Here is a 21,315-nt window from a genome sequence, read left to right on the forward strand (position 1 = left end):
CATTGCATAGAGAGATTTTGCTAGAGAGATTTGCTGGAGGTTGATTTGCTGGGAGGTCATTGCAGAGCGATTGTTTGTGATAGAGAGATTTGCTGGGAGTTCATTGCTGGGAAGTTGGTATGTTTTGTGAGTTTGTTGCTCAGATAGAGCTTATTTGATGTCCTTTGTTTCTTAGTTTGTTTGTGAAATTGTTTAATATTCTGTTTCATTTGTTCCCAGGGGGAGAAGGGGAAGGCACCTTGGGAGTGTTTAGGCAAGAGGCCCGCGGGCATACATATACCCGTAGTATATTCACTGTCTAGGCACACTAGGTAAGACCTGGGCGGACCACTGACACGAGTCATTCTTACTCGCACCTACAGTCCATACCTTTTTCACTTCACAGAGTTTAGTTGTAGCAGGGTGTTGCGTTCCCTCTTCATAGAGGCGTGCGTAACACTCACCAATAATCCCCCTTTGACCATCCATCACCTTATCTCATCCCAGAACCCGCTCTTCATTCATGCATGTCCTCAAACTGATTGCAGTATCTCCCCACAACAACAAGGCCATGTCGATTTGGTGCAACAAAGGATTAGGTCACAGATAAAAAGGTGTAAAAAATAACAGAGCGCCTCGGCCTTTGATATGGGACTCAAACATTCTTACGCTGACCAGAATATTATTCCACGACAGGAGCTGGCTCTCCCACGTCAATGTGTGTGAAGACATCTGAAAGCATGAGTGTTTGGCTTTCCAATGTGTGATGACTAACACACACACACTACAGTTTGATGTATTGCCTCTGCCAGGACTATTTATAAGCAAACTAGCTTGGGAAGACAGGCAGAGGGGTATACTACAAAGCAAGATCAATGAGTTAGTCAACTAACTTTGATAAACCAGAAATAAACTATTGATTTTCTGGTTCATTAAGAAAGATCAACTTTGATATGCGTTTTGGTTGTTGAGTCAATTAGAACATCCCCAGTTCAATCTTATCTTTAAAAAAAAAAAAATATTTCAGAATATTTGGGCAATTTAGCTGGCTAACGCATAAGTCCAGCTTTGTAGTATTCCTCTTTGGAGAAAAGCAGAGCCAGTTCACAGCTCTGCTCATCACTCCAGGATTCTTTGGAAAAAGATGAGGAAAACCAATGAGACTTATTTCACTGGGAGGATATTTCATGTTAAATAATCCACAAAGATAATCAAACCCCTCACTTGGAATGAAATGTGCAACGGTGGAGGTATCTATGAATCAGACAGTTTATTGCCCACAATTTCTCCTCCAGCCTTAAGCAACAGGAAAGACGGGAAAAGGAATGATTTTGTAATGGCTCGTGGCACATCCAATACTCAATATGAAATGCCCAAAGGTTTATTAGGTGTGCTTGCTGAGTAATCAATCGATCATTCCATCCATCTATTCTTTGCCATTTAAGCTACAAGACCGACATTCATACGTTTAGGTATCCTAACTTCCAATTCTTTAAAACCTTAACCATCTTTTTCATCTACCTACTTTTTCCAACTATAAAAATCAGTCACTACCATTACAACTTATTTCACAACCATAAATACTTTAAAAACAAGCTAGCAAGCATACCTCAATTTCTTCAGGAAATGTACTTTTCTAGATTTATGCTGTGCTCTCTTTCATATTGAGCTGCCATTTCCTATGCACCAAAATGTATTCAGTGGAATGTTGTGTGGAGCAACATGTTCCTTCCAATTTGTTATCCCACGGTCGGGGCTGAACCGAGGTTATGGCATTGGCGTGAGTCTTTTGCGGCACCCAGGCACTCCGATAAGAGGGCAACACAGTCAATAGCGGAGTTAATGGTTGCCAAGGCCCGAAGTGGGATTGAGATCGGCAAAAGGCACATCTAATTTTCCGCATTGCAAATAAGGTGCCAGTCATCGTATCCAGAACACGTCCCTTTTGGCCCTGCATTTAATAACTCTGTCAGTCATTTCTCTAATAGCACTGGTACTTAAACATTCTAACAAAGACCATTTTAGTCAGAAAGTGAGAGAGGACCAGTGGCATGTAAAATGTGCAACAAGATAGGAGTGCATGGCTACGATGGCAAGAATGTAGCAGTACAGGTATTTCTGGTTAGAGAACACATTTAAAGCATGACTCATGACAGGAAAGTGAAGACAATGAGGGAATCCAAGGTACTTCCAGAAGGGTTCTGAGGTGACGACACTTATTTCAAAATGCCTCTTCTGCGTGACAGGTTTACAAAACTTAAGGGTTTGCTCAAAAACAGCTTAGAAACAAAAAATTGTGCTCAAGGCAAATGTCTGACAATGTAGACTTGTTTCAAGACTTGTGGCTGAATGTGCCTGGCTGCAACCCTATAGAGACTTTGGCAACAGTAATATGACAGGATAATGAGTCACACACAGCCTCTGATAAAAAACGCTCGTTTCAGTCCAGCTATTTACAGAGACAGGACTGAGACAGGAGTTCTGAGAAAATTATGCAGCAACGATTCATCAAATTTCATGAATAATTGACAAGAAATTCACGAGTAAAGAATTTCTGACTTTGGTGAATGTTTAACACACTCATAATGAGGCCGTAACAAGCATGTGGTGTAAAAGGTGCCCACTTCATTGGCTTTCCGGTCTTACAGACATATGGTCTCTTGCTCAGAGAAGCGGATGTGGACAGTGTGTATAATTTATGATGTGTCCGACCATGTAAAAATCAAGCAATCAAAAGTAATCTCATTTTAACAGTCATAAAGAGTGGAACAAAAACAATTGTGTTCTAAGGTGACTTCAGACATGTTGAATTGTACTGTCTAGTCCAATCGCACCATGACTAATTACCACGCCGATGTAAATACATTTTCTTTAAAATGAGAGGTGGAGTGGTGGATGAGTGGTGGAGTCCTACCCTCACATCACACTCATTGGCTGTGCTGCTCATGCATTGAATCTGCTCCTCAATGACATCATGACACTGAAAACAATGGATACACTATAAGAGAGCCAAGGAAATGGTTAGGTAAAATAGCAAACAGCCGGTACCAGAGGGTCATTGAGTTGATTAATGGTAATCCTCCAACCCAACCACATCAATACATTTATATTACCTGGCCTGTAATGAGCTAAAATATGCTTTTAAAAGCCTGTATGCAGGGCACTTTAAGTATGTAGCCACTGACTAGAAATTTCCATGTAGGAAGCTTTCAACTGAACTCCAGTCCTGAGTCTGGAAACGTGTGCGTCGCTGGCCTGCTGAGACTGACAACATGACATGGAACACAGAGAGAGCAATACTGTTGACTGCCTGTCAGTCTCTCATTATGATCCGTGTGTGGCAGGTGCCTCATTAATCCCACTCAGTTCAAGAACAGCTCATAGCAAGCTCACCCGTTGATTGACGTCTAAGACTGTGATAATCACCACTTTTTTCACTCCAGGAAGTAGTAAACGCCCTTTCCCTCCCCGACAGCACGGGAGTCCATGTCCAGTTTAGATTTCGTTGATGGCTATTGATTTCCTTTTAAGTGCGTTGACAGGTCGCCCTGAGGTTTTCACAATCCAATTCTAATAACAGCAGTCCGAGAAGGTGTGTGGTGACAGCTGCAAGTAGGAAGGCTGCAAACTTTATAAACTTCTGTCATTGATGGCCATTGATGACCTGATAAAGCACTGCGTGTGTAGGACTCAGGTGAGTCTTGCTCCCATTTAAAGCTCATCTATCCAAATATTGCAACACACTTCTGTCCATTGTGTGATTTGAGGAGCCATGGATGAACAACCTTGCACCTTCAGAGTTCGAGAACAATACTCAGCAAACGCTGACTCTCGGTTAAAATGCTCCACCAAGAAGCACTATTAATCCAATCGCCCCCAAGAACTATTTCTAAGCCTCTTCCGTACAACAGCAATGGACTCTGTGAAGAAAAAGTATTATAAACTTTGAAAACATTGTTTTAATTGCCAGGTTGGCCGTTGATGGAAACGGAGAGGGGGGGGGGGTACCGGTTGAGCATCACCGCAGATGAGTGTGTGACATGGCCAAAGAAATTCACTATAAAAGCCTTTGATGGCCAGGGGTTTCACTCCATGTCCCTTTTTGCCCAGAAGCAATTCAATACTCAAATCAAAATGAGGTGGCATGAAAACATGAGTACATTCCACTGCCTTCATTCTGCTGCTGGAGCCTGTATTTCCCCACGGAGTCGCTTCTTGGCATGGTGGACTTAAGCAAAGCTTAGTCTCCAGAGACATGAGCAAACAAAGTGTTTCACTTCCCCACTTTGATACAATCACATGTTCCCAGGCAGTCAAATTACATTTTACCCATGACATCACCGAAAGTAAACTTTATGTCGCTCTGAATGGAAGACCAAAGTGCATTCCTAGTTTGCTACTGGTGAATCATGCATTTGCTCACATGAAGGGAAGGGAAGAGGGAGGGTTGCCCATGCCTCTAGTTATTCCCCATTCTTACCAGGAACATGACATCAATAGTGGTGTTTCGACAAGATAGTGGTCAAGTTGGTTGTGGTTCCCCAATTGTTTAAGAACATGGAACAATTTGAGAGGCCAGAAACTATTATTTCTAAGTCCTGTGACAGACAGGAGGGTGCTTCAAAAAGACACTAAACTTTCCTAGAGGTGCTGGGAGTTTAAGGTAAAATACCAGCAACACCATCACATGAACTGCCCCAGTGATTGATGGAAACTCCCCCACTGTCCTGTTTAGCATTAATACTCAGTCATTGAATTCATCAATAAGTACATCGATGACGTCGTCCCCACAGTGACTGTACGTACATACCCCAACCAGAAGCCATGGATTAGAGGCGACATCCGAACTGAGCTAAAGACTAGTGCTGCCGCTTTCAAGGAGCGGGACTAACCCGGCATATATAAGAAATCCCACTATGCCCTCCGACGAACCATCAAACAAATCGTCAATACAGGACTAAGATTGAATCGCACTACACCAGCTCTGACACTCGTCAGATGTGGCAGGGCTTGCAAACCATTACAGACTACAAAGGGAAGCCACCGCACATTGACTATGTACCAGTAACTCCCTGTATATATTCTCACTAAGCATTTCACTGTAAGGTTGTATTCAGCGCGTGTGACTAATACTATTTGATTTTATTTAACGGAAAACCAATGCCATTTTACATGTCTGGGCGAGGTGGCTGGCGTTACCAGCACTCTTTCCACCTGAGGCTAAAGCAATTGGCGGTACAGTAAAACGCAGCCGGATAACACACCCATTATCTTGTCAGCTACAACATATCACCAGCAGCCTTGTCAAGTGAAGTTTTATTCCATTACATTCAACGAGACACATCTGTGACGGTTATGTAACATATTTCCACTAACACACATCCCAAAGGAATTGTAGTTATACTTTTTCCAGTTTCAATGGAAAATGCAACCACCTCAGTGTAACATAAAATGTCATGTCAGTCAAATGTCATTTGAACTTAGAAATACTGTAAGGCACTACGCAACTCTGTAACTTAACAGATCAGGCCAGTATGCCATGAAACTTCTCAGCAACAACAACAAAAAAGAAAGTACAATGACTTGACAATTTTTCTATTACTATTCTTGAGAGGCTCGACTTCAAACAACTTCAAACATCATCCATCGTGTCATCAGTGGCCTGGTGTGGCTTTCAGCATAGCTTAAATCAAACCAAAATACTTCTGGTGCCCACCTTTCATGGGTCAGTTGGTTAACCTGATAAGTCAAATGTCCAGACAACCCCCTCTCCCTTTAACAAAGAGCAGTGCTGTTAACAGCAGGAGTGTGGAATGACAGATGATGCCAATGATAAGGGATGGAAAATAGGTGCTGTAACTCTTTTTTTCACAAAACAAATGGGTTAGGGCTAACGTATTCAAATGAATTCGTCTCCGTGACACACTATGTTGCTGTAGTAACGTATATTCTTAAGCATTGCATTTCAATTACATCACATGCCATTTTATTCAATTCATATTGAATGCTATTATAAAAATATATATCCTCCTTTCCAAAAACACGCACACAATGGAGATATGAACACGCACAAGTGGTCGCAACCAAAAATAGCCACACTTAATAAAATGTATAAATAACGATAAATTATCGACAGATTGAAATAAAGTTCTAAATTACTTGTTGATTTGCTCACATCAACATCCCAAAGTAGGCTTGCGTTAGAACAGGGTGCGCCTATATACAAGTCTGATTGTAAAACCTTAAATTTCATTATAACGTCATTGTTTTATCAAGGCGTATCAAGGTGATTCGCTTATAAATGAACGTATGTTAGGCCAACTCGCTTCACTACAGTGGTGACTGACAGCCCCGCTTCCCTGCGGTATCGGGTTACACATGTACAGCCATGGGAGGCTCGGGAGTCCATACATTTGTGGCGAAACGGTACATATCAGGAAAACAAGCTGCAAAGGCAAGAGTCAACACAGCGATATGGAAGACGTCCCTTCGTTTTATTTCGAATTTAAAAAATAAAAAACGCACACAATTTTAAGATGTGAAACAAAACCCGTGTTCATTACAGGAGGGAAAAACTTGATATTAGATGAAAGCTGAGATCGAGACGAATCAGTAGATTCGCTAGCCAACTCGTGTACGTTCACAGAGCGATAGACAACAATGAATGAGAGCAGTCCACCAGGAATTAAGTCGCATTAGGCATTACTAGGTACTGTTCATGGCCCTCTAACGTAACATTTAACATTCAGTCCACTTAACGGTAACGTTCAACAATTAGACCCCACCACAAAATGTGACGAGTGTGTCTCGTTTCAGAAGTTTATTTCATCAGTCGACTGTAGCCTAGTGTACATAGGCTTCCTATACAGGCAACACACGTGCACTCCCGCTGGTGTTCAATTGTGGTCGACTTTCTGCTATGTATCACTTTGTCTATTATAATCATCGTTATTAGGCCAAAAACAATGTTTCATTTAAAAGTTCAGAAACGAATGTGAATTTTTTTTTAATGTCAATTCAAATTTATATTGCAATATTTTTTAATGGTCCGACTATAAAACGTTGATTCAATGTGTGATGTGTCACTTTGGACAAAAACGTATTACACCATGTTGTTTGTGTTCAAATAGGCTACATCAAATATGAAACTTGTGTAAGTCGCTCTACATACCTTGTAGAAAAGTAGCAGCAGTGACGAGGGAAAGCAAGAACCGGCCAGTCGAATCCATCCTTCGAAAGATTTCTTCCTCTCGAATTTACCTGTTTGTGATAAGCTTGACGCTATAATAGTAATAAGACTAGGTTTTTCGTCGCTTAGGATCGGTTTTCTCTACACCCGAAAAGAGAAGCGCTTGATACACGTATGAATGAGCAGGTGAGAGTACGAGGGCTGTGTGTTTTGGGAGGGCTGGCTCCCATGACGAAATTGACGCTAGATAGATGTCTTCAGCCAAGTAGTCTGACAAAAATACTAGCATGGAAGGAAACGTACCTGTTTATAACGTCGTAACGAGTCCTGCAAAACATGTTAGTTCATGATGAAGCATATGTTTTTGAAAATCCTTATTTAGCAAGCTAGCTGACTAGCTAAAATTAGCCAGCTATCTAGCTTTATGGGTGTTGTGACACGAGTATGAACTTGTAATTCGTGCTGTTTCATGTTTTTGGGACTCCTCAGAAAACCAGGCTGTTGTCTTGTGAAATAGTGGATGTGAAGAATCTAGCTAGCTAAAGCATTTACTGCAAATGTAAGGTACAATTTTGTGATCTTGCTTTGCTGATATTTGCCATGCAATGCAGATAGATGAAGTAACGTAGCTAGGTACTGTAACTATTTTCTTGCTTATTGTGTAGTGGAGGATAGGCTAGCCTGTATGCCTATGGGTGTGGTGTGTAGCTAACGTTAGCTATGTAGCCGATCTGTGTAAAACGTTTGGCATACATATTAGTTCAGAACCTAGTTATGAACCTCAGCTATCATAGCCAGTTGTATCGACTTCAAACCTGTGAATGGCATTAATGAAGCCTATGGATTGAGTAGAATATAATATAACTTTGTGCGAAGGATGCAACTCGTAGTTATTACCAAGCATACCCACATTGTAGCCAGTACATTTAATATAGTCACTGATCATGTACTCTACTTTGGTAAATAAAGGTGCAGTTCAGATATTAATGTCTTTGAGACATTATTTTTCAGTCATATCCAATATTAGGAGTAGAGGTTGACCGATTATGATTTTTCAACTCCGAGATACCTATTATAGGAGGACCAAAAAAGCCGATACCGATTATTCATCCGATTTATTTTATTTGTAATAATGACAATTACAACAATACTTGAACACTTATTTTAACTTAATATAATACATCAATAAAATCAATTTAGCCTCAAATAAATAATGAAACATGTTCAATTTGGTTTAAATAATGCAAAAAAAGTGTTGGAGAAGAAAGTAAAAGTGCAATATGTAAGAAAGCTAACATTTCAGTTCCTTGCTCAGAACATGAGAACATATGAAAGTTGGTGGTTCCTTTTAACATGAGTCTTCAATATTCCCAGGTAAGAAGTTTTAGTTATTATAGGAATTATAGGACTATTTCTCTCTATACCATTTATTTCATATACCTTTGACTATTGGATGTTCTTATAGGCACTTTAGTATTGCCAGTGTAATTTAGCTTCCGTCCCTCTCCTCGCTCCTCCCTGGGCTCGAACCAGCAACAACAGCCACCATCGAAGCAGCTTTACCCATGCAGAGCAAGGGGAACAACCACTGCAAGGCTCAGAGCGAGTGATGTTTGAAACGCTATTAGCACGCGCTAACTAGCTAGCCATTTCACTCCAGTTACACCAGCCTCATCTCGGGAGTTGATAGGCTTGAAGTCATAAACAGCGCAATGCTTGACGCACAACAAAGAGCTGCTGGCAAACCGCACGAAAGTGCTGTTTGAATGAATGTTTACGCGCTGCGCCTGCTTCTGCCTACCACCACTCAGTCAGATACTTGTATGCTCAGTCAGATTATATGCAAAGCACGACACGCTAGATAATATCTAGTAATATCAACCATGTGAAGTTAACTCGTGATTATGATTGATTGATTTTATAAGACAAGTTTAATGCTAGCTAGCTAGCTAGCTAGCAACTTACCTTGGCTTACTGCATTCGCGTAACAGGCAGTCAGTCTCCTTGTGGAGTGCAGTGCAACAAGAGGCAGGTCGTTATTGCGTTGGACTAGTTAACTGTAAGGTTGCAAGATTGGATCCCCCGAGCTGACAAGGTGAAAATCTGTCGTCCTGCCCCTGAACGAGGCAGTTAACCCTCTGTTCTTAGGTCGTCATTGAAAATAAAAATGTGTTCTTAACTGACTTGCCTAGTTAAATATAGATGAAATAAAGGTGTAAAAAAAAAAAAAAAAAAAGATTTATGATTGTTATGAAAACTTGAAATCGGCCATTCCGATTAATCGGTCGACCTCTAATCAGGAGTATCAAACACCATTCTTTGAAATGATGCTGCTGCGTGTATGTATTACAATTATACACTTAAACGGTGTTTACCAATCCTGGCCCTGGGACATTAATGGTTACACATTGTAACTATGCAATAGACTAGAAACAGGATTGAACTAGTTAAAGGCTGATTTGTAATTCATATATACAGAAATATAATTTTAAAACAGTACACTACACTTCCTATGTATCATGTAAATACTCTAAAACCGGTTCATCTCAATATCTAACTCCATCTGCATTGATGAGGCTCCCAAGTGAGGCAGCAGTCTAAGGCACTGCATCTGTGCTAGAGGCGTCACTACAGACACCCTGGTTCGAATCCAGGCTCTATCACAACCGGTCGTGACTGGGAGTCCCATAGGGCGGTTCACAATTGGCCAGTGTAGGCCGTCATTGTAAATAAGAATGTGTTTCTGGATGACCAGGGCCATCTGGGACTGCTTCCTGGGGGAATTCAGGCATGTGAAGGCTACCTGTGTCCTGCATAACTTCATGATGGACACGAGGACCAGGAGGGGTTCTGCAGCTTTCTGCAGTGTGCCAGAGGAGAAGTCTGCAACTCTGCAGGATGTTTCAAGGATGGCGTCCAACAATGCAGCAAGAGAGGCAATCCATGCGATCTTCACCTCCTACTTCTTCGAAGAGGGTGCTGTTCCCTGGCAACACCATAGACAACACTATGCTATCCAAGGACCTCTATACCAGAGGAAGGCCCTAAAAATTGTCAAAGACTCCAGCCACCCTAGTCATGGACTGTTCTCTTTGCTACCGCACTGGAGCAGTAGCAGGTACTGGAGTGCCAAGTCTAGGTCCAAAAGGCTTCTTAACAGCTTCTACCAAGCCATAAGACAGCTAATCAAAGGGCTATCCAGACCCCTCTTTTACGCTGCTGCTACTCTGTTTATTATCTATGCATATTCACTTTAACTCTACCTACCTACATGTACATATTACCTCAACTAACCGGTTCTCCCGCACATTGACTCTGTACCGGTACCCCCTGTATATAGCCTTGCTAGTGTTATTTTACTGCTGCTATTTAAATATGTTACTTTTATTTTCTATTTTTTACTTAAAGGTTAAGGGCGTGTAAGTAAGCATTTCACTGTAAGGTAATACCGGTTGTATTTGGCTCATGTGACTAATAACATTTGATTTGACTCTTCCATTTACTTAGCTCTGTCAACTGCAGTTATTCAATTCCCAGTTTCTCTCCCTTTAATTTCTACTTCTCAGGTGAGGGTGCTGTTTAGGTAAGGATGTGATGTCTGTCCAAAAACAAAACAGGCTCTTAAGATTCACCCATATTGAATAAATGTAGAACAATTAGACACCCTATAACCCACACACTCATGTATCAATCTGATTGATGGATTGTGTTGTGCAGGTTCAGGTGTATAACTGTGGCTCCTTCCACCTTCAAAGAATATGCAAGAGGGTCAACTATGGAGAATAGTAAGACACTTCATTATTTTTATAACTACGCTATATTGTTTGTCCTCGTGTGTCTGTGCATGTTTTCCGCAAAAAAATACTCACATTCCTGTTTAACACTCTCTTTAACTACCTTTATTTCTAAAGAACAGTCTCCTTCACTTCATCCCTCTCTCCCCCTCTCCCTAAATCCTCTAGGTTGTCGGTGAACAGCATCAACTCCCGAAAATCAGCAGTGGTGTTAGCTTTGCTGGCTGAACACCAGCAATTAAACTGTCCCTTGCAAACTCAACAAACATACAGTGAGGTTTTTTTTGTGGTTCCTGAAGCACTGCCTATAAGCTTCAGGCACCAACTCATAAGCCCAAAACATGGTAGTTTTAACTTTATCGTAGTGTAAACCGTCTTTCCCAGCTACTACCTCCTGGACTTTTCCAGACAATTTACATTACAACAGGAGCTGCCAAACCTCGAGTGGCCAATGCAGCGCAGTGGCAGCGCAGTGGCAGCGCAGCGCGCTCAAACGCAGAGAAATAGGAATCAACTCCCGGAATGGATGGACTAAAGCTATATTTTTACTCACATCGAAGTGGGCTTGATGAGCAGGTTGTGGAGTCGCACTGGAGCCAGCGGCTAGCTCCAGTTGTCAGATCCTAACCTCCTTGTCGATTTCCATTTTCCTCATTTCTAGATCAAACTGCATCTGTCTATCTTTTTGCTCCATTTCTAAAGGGGCCAGCCTCACCTTCAGCCTAGCGGTCCTGTCTGACTTCACAAATCAAAATCAAATCAAATGTACCCTTCGTACATCAGCAGAAGATAAAGGGTCAAATCGGGGCAATGTAAAGGGGCTATGTGGGGTGGCCAGTCCTCTTCTGGCTGTGCCGGGTGGAGATTATAACAAAACATGGTCAAGATGTTCAAATGTTCTAAATGACCAGCATGGTCCAGAATAGTTGAAACCCTGTCCTCCGACTTGGCATCAGAAGGTCTATCAGTCTCCTCTCCTGAAGCCTCCCTCATCTTTCAACGGGAGAATTCATTATCTCACTAAACCCTCCCTGACTAGCACCAAAAGCTCAGCCTTTAGGGCTTTCGCAGGGACGAAGAGTCCATAATGGTCAGCTATAGCGACAAGGTCTACTTTCCGCAACCCCACCAAACGATCAACAGATGGCGCTTCAATAAATTTGGAGATGGCCGAGGCAGCCATTTTGTACACTGCAGTCTACTGAACACAAACTATACAAGTCATCCAAACTCACAACCTACCATCCCACCTCAATCACTAACCACAGAGAGCTCAGAGCAGCAGGGTCCGGTGGGTTTAAAGGAATTATCCCGGATGAGCCCCCATTATGTTACATATGCCTCTAGGAAGAGGGTACGCAACACCCTGCTACAACACAACTCCCCGTGGCGTGGAAGAGGTATAGGACTGTAGGTGCGAGTAAGGATGACAAAGGCAGAGAATGTACCGCTTACAGGGAATTTATTGATTCCTTCACATGGTAAATTTGGGGGAAAGGGGCTGGACGGAACCAAAGCAAAGAAACTAAATGTCAAAGCCCCCGCTCCTACCTTACCTGCCTACCCACTACTTACCTAACTCAGCACCACCTGGTGCACTAACCAAAATACACGGGGTGGTCCGCCCAGGCCTTACCTAGTGTGCATAGACAGTGAATACTACAGGTTATGTATGCCCACAGGCCTCTTGCCTAAGCACTCCCTAGGTGCCTTCCCCCCTAGGAACAAAAGCAGAATACTTACTAATCATAAGAGTCCTTTTGGCATACACATACCTTTGCAGAACCGGCTACAAAATACTATACACAAACTATTTGAGCAACAACCAACACAAGATAACAATAAGCTCTTTCTAAGAAAGAACCAACACAGGCTATCACCCTCAGCTCTCTTAATAACAACAATCAACACAGAACACACTAATCATCGCTCTTCTAAGCAACAGAACACTGGCTTATATAGCTTCAGAAGGAGTCGGTAATTGAAGACAGCTGTTTCTGACAAGAGGGCGGGGTCAGCGCCAATCATCAATGGGGCTGACCAATCAGCTGCTTGGGGGAATTTCAGGAAGCCATCCTGAAACACACACATACAAACAAAACCACAACACAGAAACTGGGGTACGTAACAAAGATCAATGCAGATGAAGGAAATTAGATATTGAGATGAACCGGTTTTAGAGTATTTACATGACGCATAGGAAGTGTAGTGTACTGTTTTTTAAGTTACATTTCTGTATATATGAATTACAAATCAGCCTTAAACTAGTTAAATCATATTTCTTGTCTCTATTGCAGTTACAATGTGTAACCATTGATGTCCCAGGACCAAGATTGGTAAACACTGTTGAAGTGTTTAATTGTAATACAGACATGCAGATACAGCATCAAAGACTGGAATTTGATACTCCTGGTATTGGATATGACTGAAAAATAATCTCATTCACACCTGAACTGCACCTTTATTTACCAAAGTAGAGTACATGATCAGTGAATTTATAAAATATACAGGCTACAATATGGGGATGCTTGGTAATAACTACATGTATATACGAGTTGCATCCTTGGCACAACGTTATATTATATTCTACTTAATCCATAGGCTTCAGTAATGCCATTCAGACAGGTTTGAAGTCGATACAACTGGCTATGATAGCTGAGGTTCATAACTAGGTTCTGATGCCAAACGTTTTACGGTCCATACAAAGATCGGCTACATAGCTAACGTTAGCTACACACCACACCCATAGGAATACAGGCATTTGTATCCTCTAATGCACAATAAGCAAGAAAAAAGTTACAGTAGCTAGCTACGTTACTTCATCTATCTGCATTGCATGGCAAATATCAGCAAAGCAAGATCACTAAATTGTACCTTACATTTGCAGTAAATACTTTAGCTAGCTAGATTCTTCACATCCACTATTTCACAACAGCTTGGGTTGCTGGTTGTTTCAGGAGTCCCTAAAACAACCAGAATTACAATTTCATACTCATGTCACAACACCCATTAAGCTAGCTGGCTATCTAGTCAGCTAGCTTGCTAAATCGCGATTTTCCTAAATTAACTTCATGACAACAAAATATGCGTAATCGTTTGTCTCCACATTAACTAACATATTCCTGTCACGTTTTGCCTGATTCGTTATAACGTTGTAATCACTTACACTTGCCCCCGTCCCAGTATTTCGTCATGGGAATCACTCGATATGATTGGTCGTCGCCGCTGGTGATTTTTATTTTTATTATGAACACAAATACAACAAAAAACAGAAATATACAAACAAGAGTACATAAACCTAACAGACATATCCAGATTCATTTTCAATTTGTTAAATACTTTTATGGTGCGTAATTGCTTTTTTCATTTACTGAGAATTTAAAAAAATATTTCAATTCTTTCTTAAATAATGTGAAAAGGGGTTTGTTCTCTGCCCACTGCATATTATGGACAAAGAATCTTCCATGAAAGATAAACACATTAACAATGAAAGTTAAATCAGGGTCCATATCATTTGGTTCAAAATAAACACAATATCTAGTCTTTCAAATTGTCTTTCAAATTAACATTAATAGTTGTTTCTTTTAAAATAAAATATTCAAACTCGCACAAATCTTCTGACATAAGAGCAGTCCCAAAATAAATGGCCAAGAGTCTCTGGGTCACAATCACAAAATACACATTTGTTATCAATAGCTATTTTAAATCTGTGTATAATAAAGGTCATTTCAGGGTAGATTCTATGAATGAGTTTGTATGATACCTCTTTCACCTTATTAGATGTACAATATTTACCAGATAACGAAACTGTTCCAGTTCACTTGTCCGATGGCTGCATTCCAGTACATTTTAGCAGAGGGAATAGTAACATTGACATAGTTTCCTTATATACATGTTATTACATTTGATACTCCCCTGGAGTGAATGTAACATTGTGTGTTCTAATAAATTCTGGATAATCATATAGTTGTCCAAAGTTTGTATTTTTCACCGCTTCCCGCCGACATTTGCAATGGAATGCAGCTGAAGTAACGTAGCTAGCTAACTAATTTCTAGCTTATTCCCCTCAGGAACAAAAACAAGGTCCATTTACAATGCCAGACCTGCCGTGTGGTACTGGCACATGACGTGGGGCGCTATTGAGTCTCGGCAGCTAACCAAGCGAGGGTCATTATATACAACAGTTAGATCGATGGATATGTTCCCATGACCAATTATAACGATGAACAAAATGTTATGATTGTTTACGGTTGAAAATTTGGAACCGGCTCCAGTGTAGGCCCTTTGCGATTTGATATAGCGCTGAGCGTCTATTTAAACAATGAGGCCCAATAGGGTGTGGTATATGGGTTATATACCAAGGCTACGGGTTGTTCTTCCTACGACGCAACGCGGACTGCCTGCATACAGCCCTTAGCCGTGGTACATAGGCCATATACCACTAACCCCCCAAGTGCCTTATTGCTTTTATAAACCGGTTGCCAACACAGTAAGGCAAGAAACTACACATCTATATTGAAAATGTTGCTTTTATAAATACATTCACAATAAATACATACTGCCAGAAAAAGTAGTCCGGACAAAAGTATCAACGCTAAACTGGTTGCTATGCAACATAACCACAGGCAAGATGGCAAACTTGCATCATGTATGCAAAAACCGAGCATTAGCGCCCATTTGTAGAATGACTAACACATGACAATTATTTATTAACATTGATCTGAATGTTGTCATTTATTGTGCACAAATGAAAAAATTGTTCCATGTTTGTTGGCTCCACGCTACTGTAAATGGATGACGGAGGTAGTAGTTTGTGTACATCTGTGACGAGCCAGCTATTTTTCAGGATTTTGGCAGCATTGTTACGAGGGTGTTCACTCCTATCGGCTCTTGACATGTGTACCTTGAAACACAGGGGAAAACGTTAGCTAATAGTTAGGACTACAAAACGACCGGTTATATTGTCAGGGTACATTTGGAATGTTGTAACTAGCTAACTAACAGTTACATACCATACGTATCCATTCACTGCTTTGTCGCATCCCTCGACTTTTTAATTACGCTGAGAGACGACACATTGTTGCGCGTTGTGATTTCGGTGTCCTGTATATTCCATGCCAGACTGAGAGGGGGTCATTGATATGTCGGTTCAAATCCAGCGGCAGTTTAGCTGCTAATCCCATCTTTTTCGCCATTCATGTTTCTCACTTAACCATAAAAGTCCCGTAAAATGACTTTCAGCTCCATTTTGGTTGTATTCACAAACTCACAATGTATCCCTTGTTCGGCGCACCAGTCAGTGAAGCGGGTAAGTGCCCACTTTGTTTCACAATTCGTTTCGGTTTCCCTCAAATTCATTTTAACTTTTATTTTCTACATCGGCATGTGGAACTATTATTGCTGTAGCCATTTTATAGAGGTGAAAAGGCGCAATGATATCATGGTGACCGTATACAGTCTCACATACACACGGCTAAATGCTGTTTTTAGCCAATCAGCATCCAGTATGCAAACTACCCGGTTTATAAAGAGCTCTATACTAAGAATAACGATTCTGACCGAGTGTGTCGCTTCTGACCTGTAAAGTTTCTGACTGAGGGTCCCTTTTATTCAACACCTCAGTTCAGATGAGGACAAGGAGCCATCCTTCAGTGAAGATGAGAGGACGATCGGGACAGACCGGACATCCTGGTACCTGGTCACATCCAGCTGTGACCTGTCAATCAAGGCAGGTGGGGCAGAGCTCCACCTGTTTTGAGGGAGGCCCAACATGTTTTGCATGTTATTCTGACATCAATACCTGTCACATATCAGCTTTTAAAAAAGTGAATAAAATAATTGACTTAATATAGCCACATACAAACTTGGTCTCTTTTTTGCTTTCTTGAGTAAGGCAGCTCCAAAATGCAGGCGTTTCAGCCTAGTTCAGTGCTTTTTGTGGTGGTGGGGCAGCCAGCGGAAAATGCAAACCTTTACATGATATTGTATACACATTACTACATGATAGGAATACCGTTTGATACACTGTATCCCTCATGGGACCTTTAGTGACCAGAGGTGGGCCAACCGTTTAAAATCTTCTTACATTTTTATCGAGGAACAGTCCATTGTTAGAGTACTTCAACATTATTACAATGAAATTAATGTTGTAAAAGTGTATGGTGTAAATTAAAGTGATCCGTCTTTGAATTTACTTCATTCTGGTTCATTTCAGCAGCATATTCCTCTTTGGCGTTTGTTTGTCTTTTCCCCATTGGTGTTCATATGTCTTTGTGCCCACAACTTGAAATGAAAGGCCATAGTATGAGTCAAAATACCCATAAAACCTAACGGCCAAACAAGAATATCGTTCCAATCTTTTTTCCACCATTAATTTTTCCCATAGGTTTTTTTTAGAAACACTTAAAGGGCTGTGTTTTGTGTAGGCTTACCCTGACGTGACGTTTTGTTAACCGTCTAACTCTTTAAGACAAGGTAACTTTTATCAATATCCGGGGGCTCTGGGTACCAGAACACATTGAGAAAAAAAAAAAAAGTGTCAAACACAACATAGCAGCCAAGTAGCCTACTACAGTGGGGAGAACAAGTATTTGTAACACTGCTGATTTTGCAGGTTTTCCTACTTACAAAGCAAGTAGAGGTCTAATTTTTTATCATAGGTACACGTCAACTGTGAGAGACGGAATCTAAAACAAAAATCCTGAAAATCACATTGTATAATTTAAGTAATTAATATGCATTTTATTGCATGACATAAGTATTTGATCACCTACCAACCAGTAAGAATTCCAGCTCACAGACCTGTAAGTCTTTCTTTAAGAAGCCCTTGTAACGGTTTTCTTGCAGTGAAGGAGAGGCGGACCAAAACGCAGCGTGGTGGTTATTCATGGTACTTTAATAAAGACACTATACATGAATAAACTAACAAAACAAGAACTGTGAAAACCCAAACCAGCCCTATCTGGTGCAAACACAGAGACAGGAACCATCATCATCATCATCACCCCCCCCCCCCCCCCCCCCAAAACACTCAAAGAATATGGCTGCCTAAATATGGTTCCCAATCAGAGACAACGATAAACACCTGCCTCTGATTGAGAACCACTCCAGACAGCCATAGACTATGCTAGATGCCCCTACTATAATACAAACCCAATACCTAACAAAAAACCCAAGACAAAACACACCACATACAAAACCCATGTCACACCCTGGCCTGACCAAATTAATAAAGAAAACACAAAATACTAAGACCAGGGCGTGACATCCCTCCGGTTCTCCACTCATTACCTGTATTAACTACACCTGTTTGAACTCGTTACCTGTATAAAAGACACCTGTCCACACATATTCTTCTGTGGGCACTGTTAGTAGTAGCAGGGGTTACCTTTGTAGCACTGTTGGGATATCGGCTTCTGAGGGCAGTGTTAGTAGTAGCAGGGGTTACCTTTGTAGCACTGTTGGGATATCGGCTTCTGAGGGCAGTGTTAGTAGTAGCAGGGGTTACCTTTGTAGCACTGTTGGGATATCGGCTTCTGAGGGCAGTGTTAGTAGTAGCAGGGGTTACCTTTGTAGCACTGTTGGGATATCGGCTTCTGAGGGCAGTGTTAGTAGTAGCAGGGGTTACCTTGGTAGCACTGTTGGGATATCATCTTCTGAAGGCAGTGTTAGTAGTAGCAGGGGTTACCTTGGTAGTACTGTTGGGATATCATCTTCTGAGGGCAGTGTTAGTAGTAGTGTAACAGATGTGAAATGGCTAGCTTAGTTAGCGTGGGCGCTAAATAGCGTTTCAATCAGTGACGTCACTTGCTCTGAGACCTTGAAGTAGTAGTTCCCCTTGCTCTGCAAGGGCCGCGGCTTTTGTGGAGCGATGGGTAACGATGCTTCGAGGGTGACTGTTGATGTGTGCAGAAGGTCCCTGGTTCGCGCCCGGGTATGGGCGAGGGGACGGTTTAAATTTATACTGTTACATTGGTGCCGTGACCCGGATTACTGGTTGCTGTGGAAAAAGGAGGAAGGTCAAAATGGGGGGTGAGTGTAACAGATGTGAAACGGCTAGCTTAGTTAGCGTGGGCGCTAAATAGCGTTTCAATCAGTGACGTCACTTGCTCTGAGACCTTGAAGTAGTAGTTCCCCTTGCTCTGCAAGGGCCGCGGCTTTTGTGGAGCGATGGGTAACGATGCTTCGAGGGTGACTGTTGATGTGTGCAGAAGGTCCCTGGTTCGCGCCCGGGTATGGGCGAGGGGACGGTTTAAATTTATACTGTTACAGTAGCAGGGGTTACCTTGGTAGCACTGTTGGGATATCATCTTCTGAGGGCACTGTTAGTAGTAGCAGGGGTTCCCTTTGTAGCACTGTTGGGATATCATCTTCTGAGGGCACTGTTAGTAGTAGCAGGGGTTACCTTGGTAGCACTGTTGGGATATCATCTTCTGAGGGCACTGTTAGTAGTAGCAGGGGTTACCTTTGTAGCACTGTTGGGATATCATCTTCAGAGGGCAGTGTTAGTAATAGCAGGGGTTACCTTGGTAACACTGAGATATCATCTTCTGAGGGCATTGATGTGAAACATATATACAGTGTTGAGTTACCTCAAGATGAGGTGAAGTTGATTAAAGCCACCGCACGTGGCTATGGAGGAAGAAGGAGAAAGGGAACAAAGTGAAAATTATATGGCTTGGGAACACCTCTTGGAAACTGTGGCCTGACAGGGGCAATACTGGGTGAATGCATGAGGAGGTTTTTTTAGGGCCTTCATGTTTTTTGAACCCAGCAGAAAAAGTATCCTGAAGGCATAGAGTAAAGTGAAGAGAGAGTGAGAATCGTCATGTCATCAAACTTTTTTTTCGTTGCATATATAATTATGCATAACTTAACACATTATTAATACTCGTTATGTTTTGTATTTCTTTTTGTTTTTCAAGTTTTGTGCTTTCAATCTCTTAGGAACCCGATGGAGGAAATGTCAAAAGCTCCAGCTGAAATGGAGGTAGTCAAAAGCTCCAGCTGAAATGTCATTATCAGTTGTCTGACGAGAGATGGAAATAAGAGTGTACATAGTGTGATTATAGATAATCAACGGTGAATATTAATCATATTTTATTTCTTCATGCTTTATTTTTTTTGTTTATTTATTAGTAATTTCCAAGTTTATATAATGTTGAACAGCATGGAGTTAATGTTCAAAGGGGGAACTGATGAGTTCTAAACTTGAAATATCCTTATTCATGTTACTGAGGGAGAGAGGGGATTGTAGAATGTTTACGTTCCGTCAGAACATGTTATTGTTAGACATCAGGTATCCTATGGAAAGGAGAAGGGTCACAGTCTGGTACAAGGACAGCCGTGAGTTGGGGAGGAGTGGGGAATTTGGGCAGAGGTCAGGTTAGATGAAGTGAGAAAGAACAGGCATCACTAAAGTTCTGTCTAGCAACAGAGATATAGTGGCTATCCCGATGTGTAAGGAGGAGACTCAGCATAGGAGGTAGGTTTAAACACCAGTGCTTGTGTAAATATGTTTTTGTCTTACGCAACTATGTGACCCAGTGGGTGAATAAACTTGGTTTGCGTTTTTACTCTGTTTAATGAAGACATAAAAATGATGCAATAACTCATAGAATCATGTAGTAACCAGAAAAAAAGTAAAGCCTCTGAATTAGCAGTGAGTGATCAATAGTATGGAAAGCCTTTGACAGGTCAATGAAGGCAGCATAATGTTTTATCCATAAAGTTAACCACATCCCTAATTATAATTAAGGATGAGGCAGAGATATTGCTATGGCCTGGTCGAAAACTCGACTGATGTACATTTAGAAAAAAATTCACAGATAAGAAAGCTCTTAGTTCAGAATTAATCAAAAATTCTAATATTTTTAGCTAGGAAAGAAAGCTTCTAAAATAGGCCAATAATTATTTAGGTCACAAGGGTCACCACCTTTGTGAAGGGGGAGTACATTGGCCGCTTTCCAAACTTGGGGATAGTACCAATTAATGATGCCTGTTATATTTTATATTGTATAGGCTTAGGCCTATTTATTTTATTGATTTTTGTATTTGTCATTGTCATGTATTTATTTTCTGTCTCTCTAGACGATACAGACTGGTCTCTTATCGGATGACTCTGGAGTGGATGCTGAGGCGAGAACGTCTAAGTCGAGGCCAAAGACGGGTACTCCCAGCCTGTTTGGTGGCAGCAATTAGATCTAACTACCCTGATCCCAACTACAGCTATGTTGGATTCCAGGAAGTTGAGGAGGCTCATAGCATCTTATATGAATAACATTTTCAAGAAATAACGTTATTTCTTTAGTATTTTTTATTATAAACACTTAATGTTATTATAAACACAACAAT

At 41.3% G+C, this 21,315-nt stretch overlaps 1 protein-coding gene across 2 annotated transcripts in view; it reads right to left on the reverse strand.

Moving 5' to 3' along the window:
• The window catches only part of LOC139392499 (activated leukocyte cell adhesion molecule a), a 62,504-nt gene extending 54,645 nt beyond the window's left edge, over positions 1-7,859 (reverse strand). Inside the window, exon 1 of one of the 2 annotated variants that reach the window (XM_071140495.1) lies at positions 7,151-7,859. In XM_071140495.1, the coding sequence (XP_070996596.1) occupies positions 7,151-7,208 (58 nt within the window). In that variant the 5' untranslated portion in view covers positions 7,209-7,859. The remainder of the gene's footprint in view (positions 1-7,150) is intronic. The other variant, XM_071140496.1, reaches the window with a different exon arrangement.
• Between the last annotated feature and the right edge of the window lie 13,456 nt (positions 7,860-21,315).

The sequence above is a fragment of the Oncorhynchus clarkii genome, chromosome 33 (genome assembly GCF_045791955.1).
Source record: "Oncorhynchus clarkii lewisi isolate Uvic-CL-2024 chromosome 33, UVic_Ocla_1.0, whole genome shotgun sequence".
NCBI lineage: Eukaryota > Metazoa > Chordata > Actinopteri > Salmoniformes > Salmonidae > Oncorhynchus > Oncorhynchus clarkii.